Raw genomic sequence first — 13,876 nt, 5'->3', positions numbered from 1 at the left:
TTAGGCGCCAGCACCCCACTTTCAGTCGTAAAGATGGCTGCAGCAGTCGGCCCTTTCACTGTCGCAAAAATTTTCTGCCCAAGTCTTCACCGCTCTCGGAGCCACTCCGTCACCTCGTCGTGCCGTAAAGTAAACCTTTCCGACCCCGTCGTCCTTTCTGTTCCCATCGTGGTAGTCGTTAATGCCTGAGCCCGGAATGCCTCAGTGCCCGGCAGTGCCGTAAAGCATATCTGGCCCCAGCCCCGGGTCCTAATTCCCTCAGGGTGTTTGTGCACGGCTGTTGCTACGGCGCCGCCAAACGCGGCAGTCGCGCGGCCCCGGCGTCAGCGGCGATGGCGGCGGGGTCGGGTGGGAGTGGGGGGTCTGGTGGAGGCCCCGGGCTGGGGCCTGGTGGGGGTGGAGGCCCCGGCGGAAGCTGCCCAGGGCCGGGGTCTGGCGCGGGTTTGAGCAGCGGCGGGGAGCTGCACCCGCGCACTGGGCGCTTGGTGAGCCTTTCGGCCTGTGGGCGTACAGCGCGGCGGCAGCAGCCAGGCCAGGAATTTAACCACGGGCTGGTGTTGAGCCGGGAACCCTTGTGCGATGGACGCGTCTTCACCGTCCGCATCGATCGCAAGGTGCGGAGCTGGGACCGCAGAACCGAGATGTAAAGGATGGTGGGAGGGGACCAGGGGGAGACGGGGTAGGACAGCCAGTGTAGCCTGCATCACTGGGTACCGAAGGGAAACCGACAGACTTAGGACCCCAGGTGACGGGCAGGGAGGGAGCATGAAGCAGAAACATGAGCGTGAAGGAGAAGGAGACAAGGGGAGTTTGAATTTCCTCAAGACCCAAGAGCAGAGAAGGCATGGGACATCACCCACCAGAACGACTAGGGAACAGACCTGGAACAATTTCTGGGAGGTGGAGGATGGAGAGATGTCAAAGATAGGATGGGCGCCGAAGATAACCTAGGAAAGAACAAACCACTGAAGGACAAACGGGATGGGGTGGGAAAGATGAGTAAGGAAAGCTACTCAGGGAGCGGGAGGCGTGTCTGCTTGTGTGTGCACAGAGATTGAATTTGGGAAAAGTGAATCTGAATGGAGCGAGAGCCTAGGAGAGAATTAGGCGGCGGTGGGGGGAGATTTACAAGAACAAGGAGTATAATGGGCATGGAGAGCTGTGAATTTGGGTGGTTGAGGAGTTGAGACACGGTGAAGTTAGAAGAGCCAGGGAGCTGGAGCCAGTGAATGTAGCCAGCATGATAGGGAAAGGACTGATGTTAAAGACACTGAGCACTCTGAGTACGGAGTAGAGTTACTAGGGAGAGCGGATGAAACAATCCTGAGCAGAATGCAGAAAGTTATTTGTGGCACTGCATCTTTGGATTAGCAACTTATGTCTCAGGAGAGAAAAGTCAGTTAAGTTGTCTGAGAGATGGGGAGAGGAGGGTGCAGTGGCCTGTGAATTGTGATTTCCTAGTGATGGGAGACCCATTGGTGGCCCATCCTGAACCTCTCTGTCCACCACCCCATCACAGGTCAACTCCTGGAGTGGCTCCATTGAGATTGGGGTGACGGCACTGGACCCCAGTGTGCTGGACTTCCCAAGCAGCGCCACAGGGCTGAAGGGGGGCTCGTGGGTAGTGTCGGGCTGCTCAGTGCTGAGGGATGGACATTCTGTGCTGGAGGAGTATGGTCAGGACCTGGACCAGCTTGGCGAAGGGGATCGCGTGGGCGTGGAACGCACAGTTGCTGGGGAGCTGCGGCTCTGGGTGAATGGGCGGGATTGTGGTGTGGCTGCCACAGGCCTGCCTGCTCGTGTCTGGGCTGTAGTGGACCTTTATGGCAAATGCACCCAAATCACTGTGTTACCCCCTGAGCCAGGCTTCAGCCCCTCTACTCCCATCCCCACACCTCCCCTAGAGCCCTCTGCTCCCTGTGAAGATTCTGTTTTGGCTGAACCCGGGATCTCTAGGGATGAAGGTGAGAGAACACAGCTAGGGCCATGGTGGAGGGATGGGGCAGAGGGGATGACTGGAGAGAAATGTGGTGACAGGTAAGGCCGGGTGTGGGCGGGGCCACTCAGAGCCCTGAATCTGTTGAAGGGGAGAGCAGGGGCTAGGGGATGGGGTCTCCTGACTGTGGGCCCTGCAGCAGCAGCTGAACCCTTGTTCCCCTCCCATCCTGCCTGGTCCCCAGCCTTCATGGTGTCCCCAGCACAGGCCCGGCCGGAGACGTTTCCTAACAGCCTTGAGTCGCATAATGGTGAGGGCTTCTGGGAGGCTTTGGGAAGGGGAGTGGGAAGTGAGGCGGACAAGGGAGGGACCTCAGGAGAGGGGTAGGGAGAGAACTGCAAACCTGAGAGTGTGGAGCCTCATTTAAGCTTCCTTCCTTTGGCCTGCTGCTGTAGACTTTGCCAGCATGGAGCTCTCTGAGGTGGTGAGCAGTGCCCTCCTGTCTACCTACAGTGGGGGGCTGCTGAGTGTGAACCTGAGCTCCCCACCAGCAGGGGAAGGACTGGGGTCTAGCTGTGCTGCCACCTCGCCCATCCTAACTTCCAATGACGCCCTGCTCTTTCATGAGAAATGCGGAACTCTCATCAAACTTAGCAACAATAATAAGACGGCTGAGCGTCGCCGGCCCCTGGATGAATTCAACAATGGGGTTGTCATGACCAACCGCCCACTCCGGGACAATGAGATGTTTGAGGTGTGCAAGATCCCGGGGTCTGGCTGGCACCTCACCCTCTGGGAGCTAAAGATGGGGCTTGTTCCCTGCTACTGGAAGGGTGGGGACTGGGGCTGGGCCAAGGGCTGAGGGTCTTTTCTCTGCATTTACATGCCCCACCTCTCACTTTTGCTATTCCACCCAAGATCCGCATTGACAAGCTCGTAGATAAGTGGTCTGGCTCCATTGAGATCGGTGTCACTACCCACAACCCCAACAATTTGGAATACCCAGCCACCATGACCAATCTGCAGTCAGGTACAGCCATTGGCAGGGTGTGGGCATGGCCCTGGGGTCACTAAGATGAAGGAAGCCCGTACCCTAACCAGGGTGCGCTTTCCCCTAGGCACCATCATGATGAGTGGCTGTGGGATCCTGACCAATGGCAAGGGCACCCGCCGGGAGTACTGTGAATTCAGTCTGGATGAGCTGCAGGTGAGGGTGGGACACAGCCACGGCCACTCTCCAGGGGAGCTCCAGCCAGTACGCTGCATCCCTGCCTGGCCACCGCGGCCAGAGCAAGCCGCTTTACCTTTTGCCTGAAGATTTTTTCTAAGAAGGCACAGTTGCCCAATAGGCACTCAGATTTTGGAGTCAGATGGCTTCCATTCCTCTTGCTGGTTGGCCATTTGTGGTAGTGACCTGAGGCAAGAAGCTTACCCTCTTTGGTGTTTTTTTCTTCTTTTCCACAGATGTATAAAATGAGCCTGTTTGTAGTGTTTTATAGAATGTTGTGAGGGTTAAACAAGTTAAGGGTTAGAAGGTGACTTAATGACACTGGCTAGTTGGCATATGGAGTCCCGGGTTTGATTCCCAGTCAGGGGGGTTTGATTCCCAGTCAGGGCACCCAGGAGAATCGACCATCTGCTTCTCCTGCCTCCCTCTCCCCCTTCTCTCCCTCTTCCCCTCCTGCACCCAGTGCCTCTATTGGTTCGAGGGTGGCCCTGGGTGCTGAGGATAGCTCCCTTGGAGCGCTTAGCCTCAGGTGCTAAAAATAGCTCAGTACTTGCCAGGTGGATCCTGGTCAGGGTACAGTCAGAAGTCTGCCTCACTATCTCCCCTCCTCCACCTTAAAAAATAAGAAAGAATGCCGGTTCGAAACCCTGGGCTTGCCTGGTCAAGGCACATGTGGGAGTTGATGCATCCAGCTCCTCCCCCCTTCTCTCTCTGACTCTCCTCTCTCTCTCTCTCTCTCTCTCTCTCTCTCTTTCTCTCTCTCTTTCTCTCCCTCTCCTCTCTAAAATGAATAAATAAAAAAATTTTTTTTTAAATTAAAAAAAAAAAGAAAGAAGAAGGTGACTTAATGCAGTGCCTCACTTGACTGACTTGCATCATGCATTCAGGGTGATCTGAGACTTGTGAGAACTTTTTGGAGTTGTGATGTGGGGTGGTGGGAAGGCTCTAGGATTGTTCTGTTCTCACGGCTCCCACAGCTCTGGAGCCTGATTGTGGATGAATGCCAGATTTTTATTTTTATTTTGTTTGAATAGGAGGGTGACCACATTGGTCTCACGAGGAAGTCCAGTTCTGCCCTCCACTTCTTCATTAACGGCATTGATCAGGGTAAAGGGGTACTTGAGGGGGCTGGGAGACCAGGGCTTTCAGTGGGTGGTTTATACCTCATCCTCTAGCCTCTTTGATACTCATTCTCCTTATAGTTGACTCTTTTCCCCTCACTCCTGCATCCCTGTGCCTTCTACCCCCACAGGCGTGGCTACCCCATTGACACCCCCAGTGGTGTATGGTGTGGTGGACTTGTATGGGATGGCAGTGAAGGTGACCATCGTCCACAATAACAACCACAGTGACCGTCTGCGCCGGAACAATGCCATCCTGCGGGCGCTGTCCCCTGAGGGTGTTCTCCGCCGTGCTGCTCCTGCTACCCAGGCAGAGCCTGAACGCTTGGTCTTCCACCCCAACTGTGGACAGAAGGCAGCTATCACCCACGAGGGACGCACTGCTCTCAGGCCCCAGTATGGTCCACGGGGCTCTAATGGAATTGAGGGAAGGGTGAGGGAGTGGAAGGTAAAGGGAGTCTGGTCTGGGGTGTCCTGGACAGAAAAGGAGGGAGCCGCTGAGTGTGACATTTATCTGGTTGACCTGGGCTAAGATCTGGCACACTGGGAGTTGATGTTGGGGGTCTGAGTCCCCGCCTGCTGTGCCCTCAGTGCCACCGATGACTTCAATCATGGCGTGGTGCTGAGCAGCAGAGCCCTGCGGGATGGAGAGGTATTCCAGGTGCGCATCGACAAGATGGTGGACAAGTGGGCTGGCTCCATTGAGATTGGTGTCACCACCCACAATCCTGCCTACCTCCAATTGCCCTCCACCATGACCAACTTGCGTTCGGGTGAGCTCCTAAAAAGGGCAGGGCCAGGTAGGGTCCTAGGGAGGAAGCTGTCCTCACAGCCCTGACGCTTGTTCTCCAGCCCCTTTTTCACTTGTCACACTTGTGACAACTGATTCAGTGCCTGAGGAGTGCTCCATGGACAGGGCCTGTGGCTGGCTTGGGAACAGCAGTTTTCTTGTCCTCTGGGAAGAAAGCCGACTGTCAGAGAAAAGGCAGGCTGGGCTAAAGGCTTTGGGGAATAACGGGGACTGCGGGGTAAAGGAGAGCAATCCTGGCTCCTCCCTCATGTCTTCTGCCACTCCCTGTCCCCCTAGGGACCTGGATGATGACTGGGAATGGGGTGATGCACAATGGGACAACCATCTTGGATGAATATGGGCACAACCTGGACCGCCTCAAGGTGGGAGAGTGGGTGTACTGCCAGGTTTTGGCAGTGGGGAGCAGGCCAGGTGGGGTGCTGCAGGACCAGCCCGGGCAGGAGCTCTGCCTGACTTCTCACTCCAGCGCCCCCTTCTTCCAAGGCAGGGGACACGGTGGGCGTGGTTCGACGAGAGGATGGGACCCTCCACTTCTTTGTCAATGGGATGACTCAGGGCCCCGCTGCCTGGAACGTGCCCCCGGGCGTCTACGCAGTTGTGGATCTCTATGGCCAGGCGGCCCAGGCCACCATTGTGGACGACGTGGGTGAGGGCCGGGCTGGGCAGGGGTTGGCGGGGAAGGGAGGCCTCTGGAGGCCTTAGAGAAAACTATGCCTAATGAGTGATGTCCCTCTTGCAGAGGTGACCCCAGTCCCCGAGCCACTCCCTGAGGGGAACAACCAGGTGTCTCCAGGTTCCCCATCGCCGGGGGCCGGGGGCTCTGACCTGCGCTTCCACCAGCTGCATGGCAGTAACGCAGTCATCACTAATGGGGGCCGCACTGCACTCCGTCACAACTGCCGCAGCGAATTTAATGACGCCATTGTTATCTCCAACCGGTTAGAGTCTGGATTTGCATATCCCCACCTTCCCACTAATCGGCTCAGCAGCCCTGTGGGGCCTGTCTGATTGCCATTCTCCGGTAGGGCCCTGCGGGATGGAGAGCTGTTTGAAATTGTCATTCAGAAGATGGTGGACCGCTGGTCAGGCTCCATCGAGGCTGGTGAGGGGCGTGTGTGTGTGTGTGTGTGTGTACGCGTGCATGCACATGTGTGCCAGGAGAGGTGCTACCTGCCCAGGCTGGGGCTTGGCTCTGACCTAACCTCACCTCCTCTAGGAGTGACCGCTATTCGACCAGAGGACCTGGAATTCCCCAACACTATGACAGACATTGACTATGATACCTGGATGCTAAGGTTGGGCTGCCTGCTTTGGGGGCCAGCTGGGGGGAGTAGATGGAGCTGGCTGGGGCGCGGGAAGCAGGATTTCAGGCCTGTGGTAACCACGGACAATGAACAGACCTGGGGGATCTGGCGGCCTCTTCTCTTTAATTCTGGAAACCCTCCCTCCCCTTCCACAAGGCTCAACCCTCCTTTATAGGGTATTTACTACTTTTTTTATAAGAGGGATCCCAGGGATTATAGAAGACAGGATTGGGTCTCAGATCCCAGATTGCGATCCCAATCCAAGGCACAGGAAGATTCCGCCAGGCAGAGACTGGGCAGAGACCCAAGTAGAGAGGAAGTTGGGAGGTTGACCTGCCCTTTTTGTCATTCCCCCCAGCGGCACAGCTATCATGCAAGATGGTAACACGATGCGCAACAACTATGGGTGCGACCTTGACGCATTAGGCACAGGTGCACGCATTGGCATGATGCGAACTTCCAAGGGCGATCTACACTACTTCATCAATGGCCAGGACCAAGGCGCTGCCTGCTCGGGCTTGCCTCCGGGTAAAGGTGACTACTCTGGCTTTCGACCTGCCGCCCTCAGCGTGGCCCGCCCTGGGCTATCAAGGTTCTGACTCCTTCCTTTTGTATCCAGAGGTGTACGCGGTAGTGGATCTCTATGGCCAGTGTGTCCAAGTGTCCATCACCAGCGCTACCGGCCCTATGGACAACAGCCTGGCCACCAGCAACACCGCTACTGAGAAGTCATTCCCCCTGCACTCCCCAGGTTCAGCCAGCAGGGGGGGAGGGTGGGCTCTGCTTCTCTTGCTATGGGCTTGAAAGAGAAAGCTTCTAGGTTAGGGAAGCTGTTCAAAAACAGGCTGGTGGCAGTAGCTATAGGCAAAGGGGAAGGAACAACCCATGGCACAAAGCAGCCAGGAAGAGGGCAGCAGGTTACTCCTGGTACACAGGGCCTGAATGCTTCCTGGACACCATGAGCTGGGCATTCTGGGTTTGGGGGCGAGTCTTGGCTGTGGTGAAAAGAGGCATCAGAGGTTCTTGAAGGAGTGTTGGCCAATGGGACCTTTATCTCAACTTCCTGTTCCTCCTGAAAGCTTTGCTCTGTGTCCTATCTGAAGCTTGCTACCCCAATTCTACCCTTTCCTTCGATGCCATCTTTTCTCAGTGGCTGGTGTGGCTCACCGGTTCCACAGTATCTGCGGCAAAAACATCACTCTGGAGGAGGATGGCACGAGGGCAGTGCGAGCAGCTGGCTATGCTCATGGCCTTGTCTTCAGCACCAAAGAGCTCAAGACTGAGGAAGTCTTTGAGGTAGGCTGTGGCAATGTGACAGTGGAGGCTTCCAGGTCCTTCACAGCAGGGCCAGACTGCGTCCTACCCCCTAGTGCCAGCTAGTGCCCCAGCTAGCGCTCGCCCTTTTCTACACAGGTCAAAGTGGAGGAGCTGGATGAGAAGTGGGCAGGTTCTCTCCGGGTCGGGCTGACCACACTAGCCCCCGGGGAGATGGGGCCTGGGTCAGGTGGTGGCCCCGGGCTGCCTCCCTCCCTGCTAGAGCTCCGGATGAAGACCACCTGGATGGTGTCCAGCTGTGAAGTGCGGCGTGATGGGCTGCTCCAGAGGATGAACTATGGCCGGAACCTAGAGAGACTGGGGGTGATGCTGCTGGATCCAGAGACAAGGGTGGCGTTGGGAGGGGAACGGCAGAGAGAGGTGAGCTGAGCATCTGTCTTTGTCTCACCTTGGCTCTAGGTGGGGAGCCGTGTGGGCATTCGGCGGGGAGCCGATGACTCGATGCACGTCATGGTAGATGGAGAGGATATGGGGCCTGCAGCCACTGGCATTGCCAAGGTAGACCTGAGACTTGCTTTGGATCCTGGGAGAGGGGTTGAGGTCTTTAACTCATCATCAACTTCCTGGGTCTTGTGTGCCCCCAGAACGTGTGGGCTGTGTTGGACCTGTACGGGCCAGTGCGGAGTGTGTCTATTGTCAGCTCCACAAGGCTGGATGAGCCAGAAGGCACCCAGCCTCCTTCTCCCAGCTTGGATACCGGAAGTGAGGGCGATGAGGATGAGGAGGACGAGGAGCATGGCCTGGGAGTAAGAGGCTGCAGCAGGGCCATCTGGGCATATGGATTAGCATTGGTGGGCCATTGGCTACTAGGTCATTTTGAGTTCTCCAGTTATGTCCTGGGTGGGTGGAAGTTTATACATAAGCTCTGTGTGAACTCCACTGGGATGCCTTGGGTCTCGCATCAGCAACTGCAGCAGCTTAGTTTCTTCCATACCAGGGCCAGGATCCAGTGGCCATTATGCCTCCAGCCCTCAAGTTCCTGGAGAACCATGGGAAGAACATCCTCTTGTCCAATGGGAACCGTACAGCTTCACGGGTAGCCAGCTACAATCAGGGCATTGTGGTCATCAGCCAGCCCCTGGTGCCACAGCTGCTGGTCCAGGTGGGCCTCCCTTCCTTATGCCCTCTATGTCCCCAGCAACGCTTGCTCAGGGTGACCCAGGGCCCGCTCTCCTGGAGCAAGACCTTCCCAGATAGAGAACAAAGTGGAAGGCAAGTCCCTTGAATGAGCTTCCCAGGCTGTTGCTGAAATCCTGTGGTGGGAGTTGCAGGTCAGTTACCAGAAAGCACCCACCTGGTGACTGGTGAGGGGAGCAGTAGGGAGGAGCTGGGGGTCCCAGGGGAGATGCCTCATCCTGTACGTGGAAGCAGGGAGGGCTTCCCAGAAGAGTGGCCCTTCTGCTGCAAACTAAAAGATGTCACTGTTAGCCAGGCAAAGGGAGCCTCTAGGAACAAGAGTCCTTGCAGAGTCAACAGGAAGACTAAGGCTGAAAGAGGAAAGGAAATAACTGAATTTGCAGTCCCAGTCCCTCTAAGATTAGAAGGGGCGTCACCCCAGGCCACTTTCCGGGAGGTGTCATCTTCCCTCCCTGGCTGGTGTGAGATGCATGGGTATGCTGGGTTGGTAGCCTCTTCCAAGAAGGCCATGACTGGGGAATAGTCACCTTCTCCCCCAGGTACGGATAGACTTCCTGAACCGGCATTGGACATCTTCCCTTGTCCTGGGAGTCATCACCTGCCCACCTGAGAGGCTCAACTTCCCTGCTTCTGCATGTGCCCTTAAACGGGCAGCCTGGCTGTTGCGGGGCCGTGGAGTCTTCCACAATGGCCTCAAGGTGGGTAGGGAGCAGAGAGAAGTGAGTAAGGAGTATTTGGCCAAAAAGGAGGAGAGGGGCCCCAAGCTTAGAAGTATGAAGGGCACTATAGTGGGTAGATTCACACAGGGTATAAGTATCATTACCTGGACAGTCACAGGCTTGCTGCCTCCTATGTCCATACCATTGAGAATGTTGCAGTAGGAAAAAGCAAGGTGGAGTCTAGGTTATTGAAGCAGGTGGTAGAGCTCAGATAGCGGACAAGTGTGGAGATGGAGCCCAGGGACTGGTGACCTCAAGTAGAGTGAAGAGTGGGGGTGGCACCTGACCAGGCAGTGGCTCAATGGATAGAGCATCGGTGTGGGGTGCTGAGGACCCAAGTTCAAAACCCCAAAGTTGCCAGCTTGAGCACAGGGTCACCAGCTTGAGTGTGGGATCACAGACATGACCTTGTGGTCACTGGCTTGAGCAAGGGATCACTGGCTCAGCTGGGGCCCCCTGGTCAAGGCACATAGGCAAAAGCAATCAATGAAAAAGTAAAGTGCCACAACTATGAGTTGATGCTTCTCATCTCTCTGCCTTCCTGTCTGTGCTCTCCCCCCCACCCACTGTCTCACTACAAAAAAAGAAAGAAAGACTGGGGGTGGCTGCTGCTGGTGGGGAAGATAGTAAGTAGGTCTTTCCTCCCAGATCTGTGAGAAGTTTGGGCCAAATCTGGACACGTGCCCTGAAGGCACCATCCTGGGACTGCGGCTAGACAGCTCTGGAGGTCTGCACCTCCATGTCAATGGGATGGACCAGGGGGTGGCTGTGCCAGACGTCCCCCAGCCCTGCCATGCACTCGTGGACCTCTATGGGCAGTGTGAGCAGGTTAGTGACCATGGAGCCAGGAGAAGGGAGTGCCTGGGAGATGGTTGTCCAAGTGAAGAGGAAGTCTGTGGTCCAAGGACAGGATCAGCAGGCCCTGGAGGCTGGTCACACTGGCTGACCACCCCTCTGTTCTGCAGGTGACGATTGTGAGCCCTGAACTGGGCGCTGCCAGTTTAAAGAGTGCTGGAAACCAGGGGGACATGGAGAAAGCTGATGTGGTGGATGGTAAGCTGGCCTGACGGGTCCAGGATCCTCCCCTACCTAACCCTGTCTTGTAGCCCCATCTCCTGTGACCTGTGCCCCCTCTGCTCCCTCAGGGATCAAGGAGAGCGTATGCTGGGGTCCACCGCCTGCTGCCAGCCCTCTCAAGAGCTGCGAGTACCATGCCCTTTGCTCCCGTTTCCAAGAACTACTGCTGCTTCCAGGTGAGTCCCCAATCCCCTAGAACCTGCCTCCTTCGTGGATCTGTGCAGGGCCATGCCCAGAGCCCCGGAGGCCAGTGAAAGGGAGGCCATGTGGTTGAGACCCTGGCCAGAAGCCAGAGCACCGAGTCTGCCGCTTCCTCTCCTGCAGAGGATTATTTCATGCCTCCACCGAAGCGCAGCCTGTGCTACTGTGAGTCTTGTCGGAAGATACGAGGGGATGAGGCCCACAGACGCCGTGGGGAACCCCCCCGGGAATATGCCCTACCCTTTGGCTGGTGCAGGTTCAACCTCAGGTACATATGGGGCAGGGTCACGTGTCTCCCTTATTGTCCTTTGCCCTGTTAAGAAGGATATTCCTAAGAGGGTGCTTGGAAGTGACAGGACTGCATGTCCAACGGGGACGATTTTGGGGAACCAGTGACCTTTGTCCCATCTGCCCCATCTACTTTCTTCCTAGGATGAATCCCCACCTGGAGGCTGGGACACTAATGAAGAAGTGGCACATGGCATATCACGGGAGCAACGTGGCAGCCATCCGGAGGGTGCTAGACCGAGGGGAGTTGGGAGCAGGTACTGTAGCTCCGGCCGAATCAGAGCAGGCTGGGCCCGTGGGCTGCAGCAAGGCTACCCTGACCCAGTTCTCCTCACAGGCACTGCCTCCATCCTGAGCTGCCGACCCTTGAAAGGAGAGCCCAGGGGAGGGTTTGAGGAGCCGAGTGAGAACTGCGCGCCTCCTCGGGAGGAGCAGCCCCCGCCAGTGCTGCTTTCTCCCTCCCTCCAGTATGCTGGGGCTGAGACCCTGGCGTCCAAAGTGCCGTAAGTACACAGGAGGTGGCCACTTGGGTCTCCGTGATGTGCCCTCCCCTTTCCCACCTTGTTCTGCTAGTTCCTCAGTCTCCACCACAGCTTTTTCTTCACACATTTTTTAAACAAATGCCACGTTTAGTGCTATCTCAGCAAACATAAAAGGGAATCTTGCTCTTGTGGAACCTAAGTTTTCTCTAGAATGCTAATGCACAATTAATATTTAGTATTTTTAAAGGTGACAAGTAGTACTATGGAAACAAAAAGTAGCCTGGAGAAAGGAAGTGCGGTTGGAGCAAGCATTAAATAGGGTAGTCAGGGTATATACTATTTTTTTTTTTTTTCTGAAGCTGGAAACGGGGAGAGACAGTCAGACAGACTCCCGCATTCACCCGATGGGGATCCACTCAGCACGCCCACCAGGGGGCAATGCTCTGCCCACCAGGGGGCGATGCTCTGCCCACCAGGGGGCGATGCTCTGCCCCTCTGGGGCACCGCTCTGTTGCCACCAGAGCCACTCCAGCGCCTGGGGCAGAGGCCAAGGAGCCATCCCCAGCACCCGGGCCATCTTTGTTCCAATGGAGCCTTGCTGCAGGAGGGGAAGAGAGAGACAGAGAGGAAGGAGAGGGGGAGGGGTGGAGAAGCAGATGGATGCTTCTCCTGTGTGCCCTGGCCAGGAATTGAACCCGGGACTTCTGCACGCCAGGCCGACGCTCCACCACTGAGCCAACCGGCCAGGGCCAGGGTATATAATATTAAGATGAGATTTGAGCAAAAGTTGGAAGAGGTGATGTAGTTAGCTGAGCAGCCAAGCATTAGGAGGAAGACCATTGATTGATTGATTGATTGATTGAGACAGGAAGGAAGAAAGATGAGAAGTATCAACTCATTGTGTCCCCTTAATTGTTCATTGATTGCTTCTCATATGTTCCTTTACCTGGGGGCTCCAGCTGCGCCAGTGACCTCTTGCTCAAGCCAGTTTCCTTGGGCTTCAAGTCAGTGACCATGGGGTCGTGTTGATGGTCTCACACTCAAACCGGAGCCCCTGTGCTCAAGCTGGTGAGCCTGTGCATAAGCTGATGACCTCTGGGTTTTGAACCTGGGTCCTCAGCATCCTAGGTTGATGCTCTATCCACTGTGCTACTGCCAGTCAGGCAAAAGGAAGACCATTTAGAGTAGAGGGAACAGCTAGAGCCAAATCCCTATAAAGTAGGAGTGATTCTTAGGGGCAGTAAGGGAAGTATAGTGATTGTAGTTAGCAAGGGGAAGAGGTGAGTAGGCCCAGAAGCTTCACTACCCTATTTCTGCTTTTTGCCTGACAGATTCCGGGACCCCAAATTCCAGCGGACACACCAGGCCCAGGTGGCGTTCCAGGTGTGTGTGCGCCCTGGCTCTTACACGCCTGGCCCTCCTTCTGCTGTCCTCAGAGAACCTCCTGACCCTCACTTCAGCCCAGCCGAACTTGAGTGGGTAACCAAGGAGAAGGGTGCCACACTCCTCTATGCCCTGCTGGTACGAGTTGAATGAGGGGGTGAGACCTCACTACTATAAGCACAGTTGGGCCTTGGGCCTGTGGACTCTTGAGTGATGACTGCCTCCACCTCATTCCAGTGATCCGCAGCATGCATGGTGCTCAGACTGGCAGATGCACAGGAGCATGTAGGCAGTCTCTCCAAGTTAGATGGGAAGTGGAGGATATCTCCGTGTCCAGGGCCCCGGAACACTCCCTCTGGGGCGAGGGAGCTTGTGGGGAGCCCAGCTCCAGGCCCTGGGTAACCCCTTTTCATGCACTGATTTGGGGAACACGACTCCCTATGATTCCCTCCCCTGTATCACTTAATTTATTTCCGTTTTTGTTCTTGGTTACTGTGAATCCCAGGGGAGTCTCTCTGTGCCCCACATGAAGCTGCTTTTTCCTGTGGCCACCGGGCAGGAACGGGGAAGGGCGGGTACAGTGGAGGGGTTGGGTCGTCTGTACAGTTGTCCTGACTCTGACTTCGAAGGAGCCAATAAACACCGTCTCTGAGCACCTGCCTCGCTTCTCTTGCATGCCCTATCCCCAGCCCGCCCAGTCGGGGGCCCCACCACAGGACCGGAGCCGACTCCGGGAGCCTAGCGGCTAGCATGGGGCCAGGGGCTGTCGGCGTAAGAGGACGCAGTGGAGGTGTTTGGACACCAGAGGCACCCGTCCCTGGCACTTCCGCTTCCCCCCCCCAACCCGTGAAGCC

General features: G+C 56.2%; 1 protein-coding gene across 7 annotated transcripts; it reads left to right on the top strand.

Annotated features, from left to right (window-relative positions):
* Positions 1 to 82: 82 nt before the first annotated feature.
* Positions 83 to 13,875, top strand: NEURL4 (neuralized E3 ubiquitin protein ligase 4). Of its 7 annotated transcripts, none has more exons than XM_066264105.1 (30): positions 83 to 614; positions 1,520 to 1,964; positions 2,181 to 2,246; positions 2,392 to 2,690; positions 2,855 to 2,966; positions 3,055 to 3,143; positions 4,199 to 4,271; positions 4,417 to 4,681; positions 4,877 to 5,058; positions 5,373 to 5,458; positions 5,580 to 5,742; positions 5,836 to 6,034; positions 6,122 to 6,198; positions 6,313 to 6,391; positions 6,759 to 6,928; positions 7,020 to 7,151; positions 7,551 to 7,696; positions 7,814 to 8,038; positions 8,135 to 8,233; positions 8,320 to 8,481; positions 8,673 to 8,837; positions 9,412 to 9,570; positions 10,240 to 10,419; positions 10,557 to 10,644; positions 10,737 to 10,844; positions 10,993 to 11,137; positions 11,302 to 11,414; positions 11,495 to 11,660; positions 12,971 to 13,160; positions 13,712 to 13,875. In XM_066264105.1, exons 1-30 carry the CDS (start codon positions 333 to 335, stop codon positions 13,769 to 13,771), a joined length of 4,725 nt encoding a protein of 1,574 aa, XP_066120202.1. In that variant the 5' UTR covers positions 83 to 332; the 3' UTR covers positions 13,772 to 13,875. The 7 variants fall into 7 exon arrangements, with proteins under 7 accessions (XP_066120202.1, XP_066120201.1, XP_066120206.1 ...); XM_066264104.1 differs by having other exon boundaries at positions 6,759 to 6,934; positions 13,712 to 13,871; XM_066264108.1 differs by lacking the exon at positions 13,712 to 13,875 and adding an exon at positions 13,260 to 13,674 and having other exon boundaries at positions 84 to 614; positions 6,759 to 6,934.
* Position 13,876: the final 1 nt, after the last annotated feature.

Source organism: Saccopteryx bilineata, chromosome 2 (assembly GCF_036850765.1).
Source record: "Saccopteryx bilineata isolate mSacBil1 chromosome 2, mSacBil1_pri_phased_curated, whole genome shotgun sequence".
Lineage (NCBI taxonomy): Eukaryota > Metazoa > Chordata > Mammalia > Chiroptera > Emballonuridae > Saccopteryx > Saccopteryx bilineata.
This window is presented reverse-complemented; position numbering and strand designations above follow the sequence as displayed.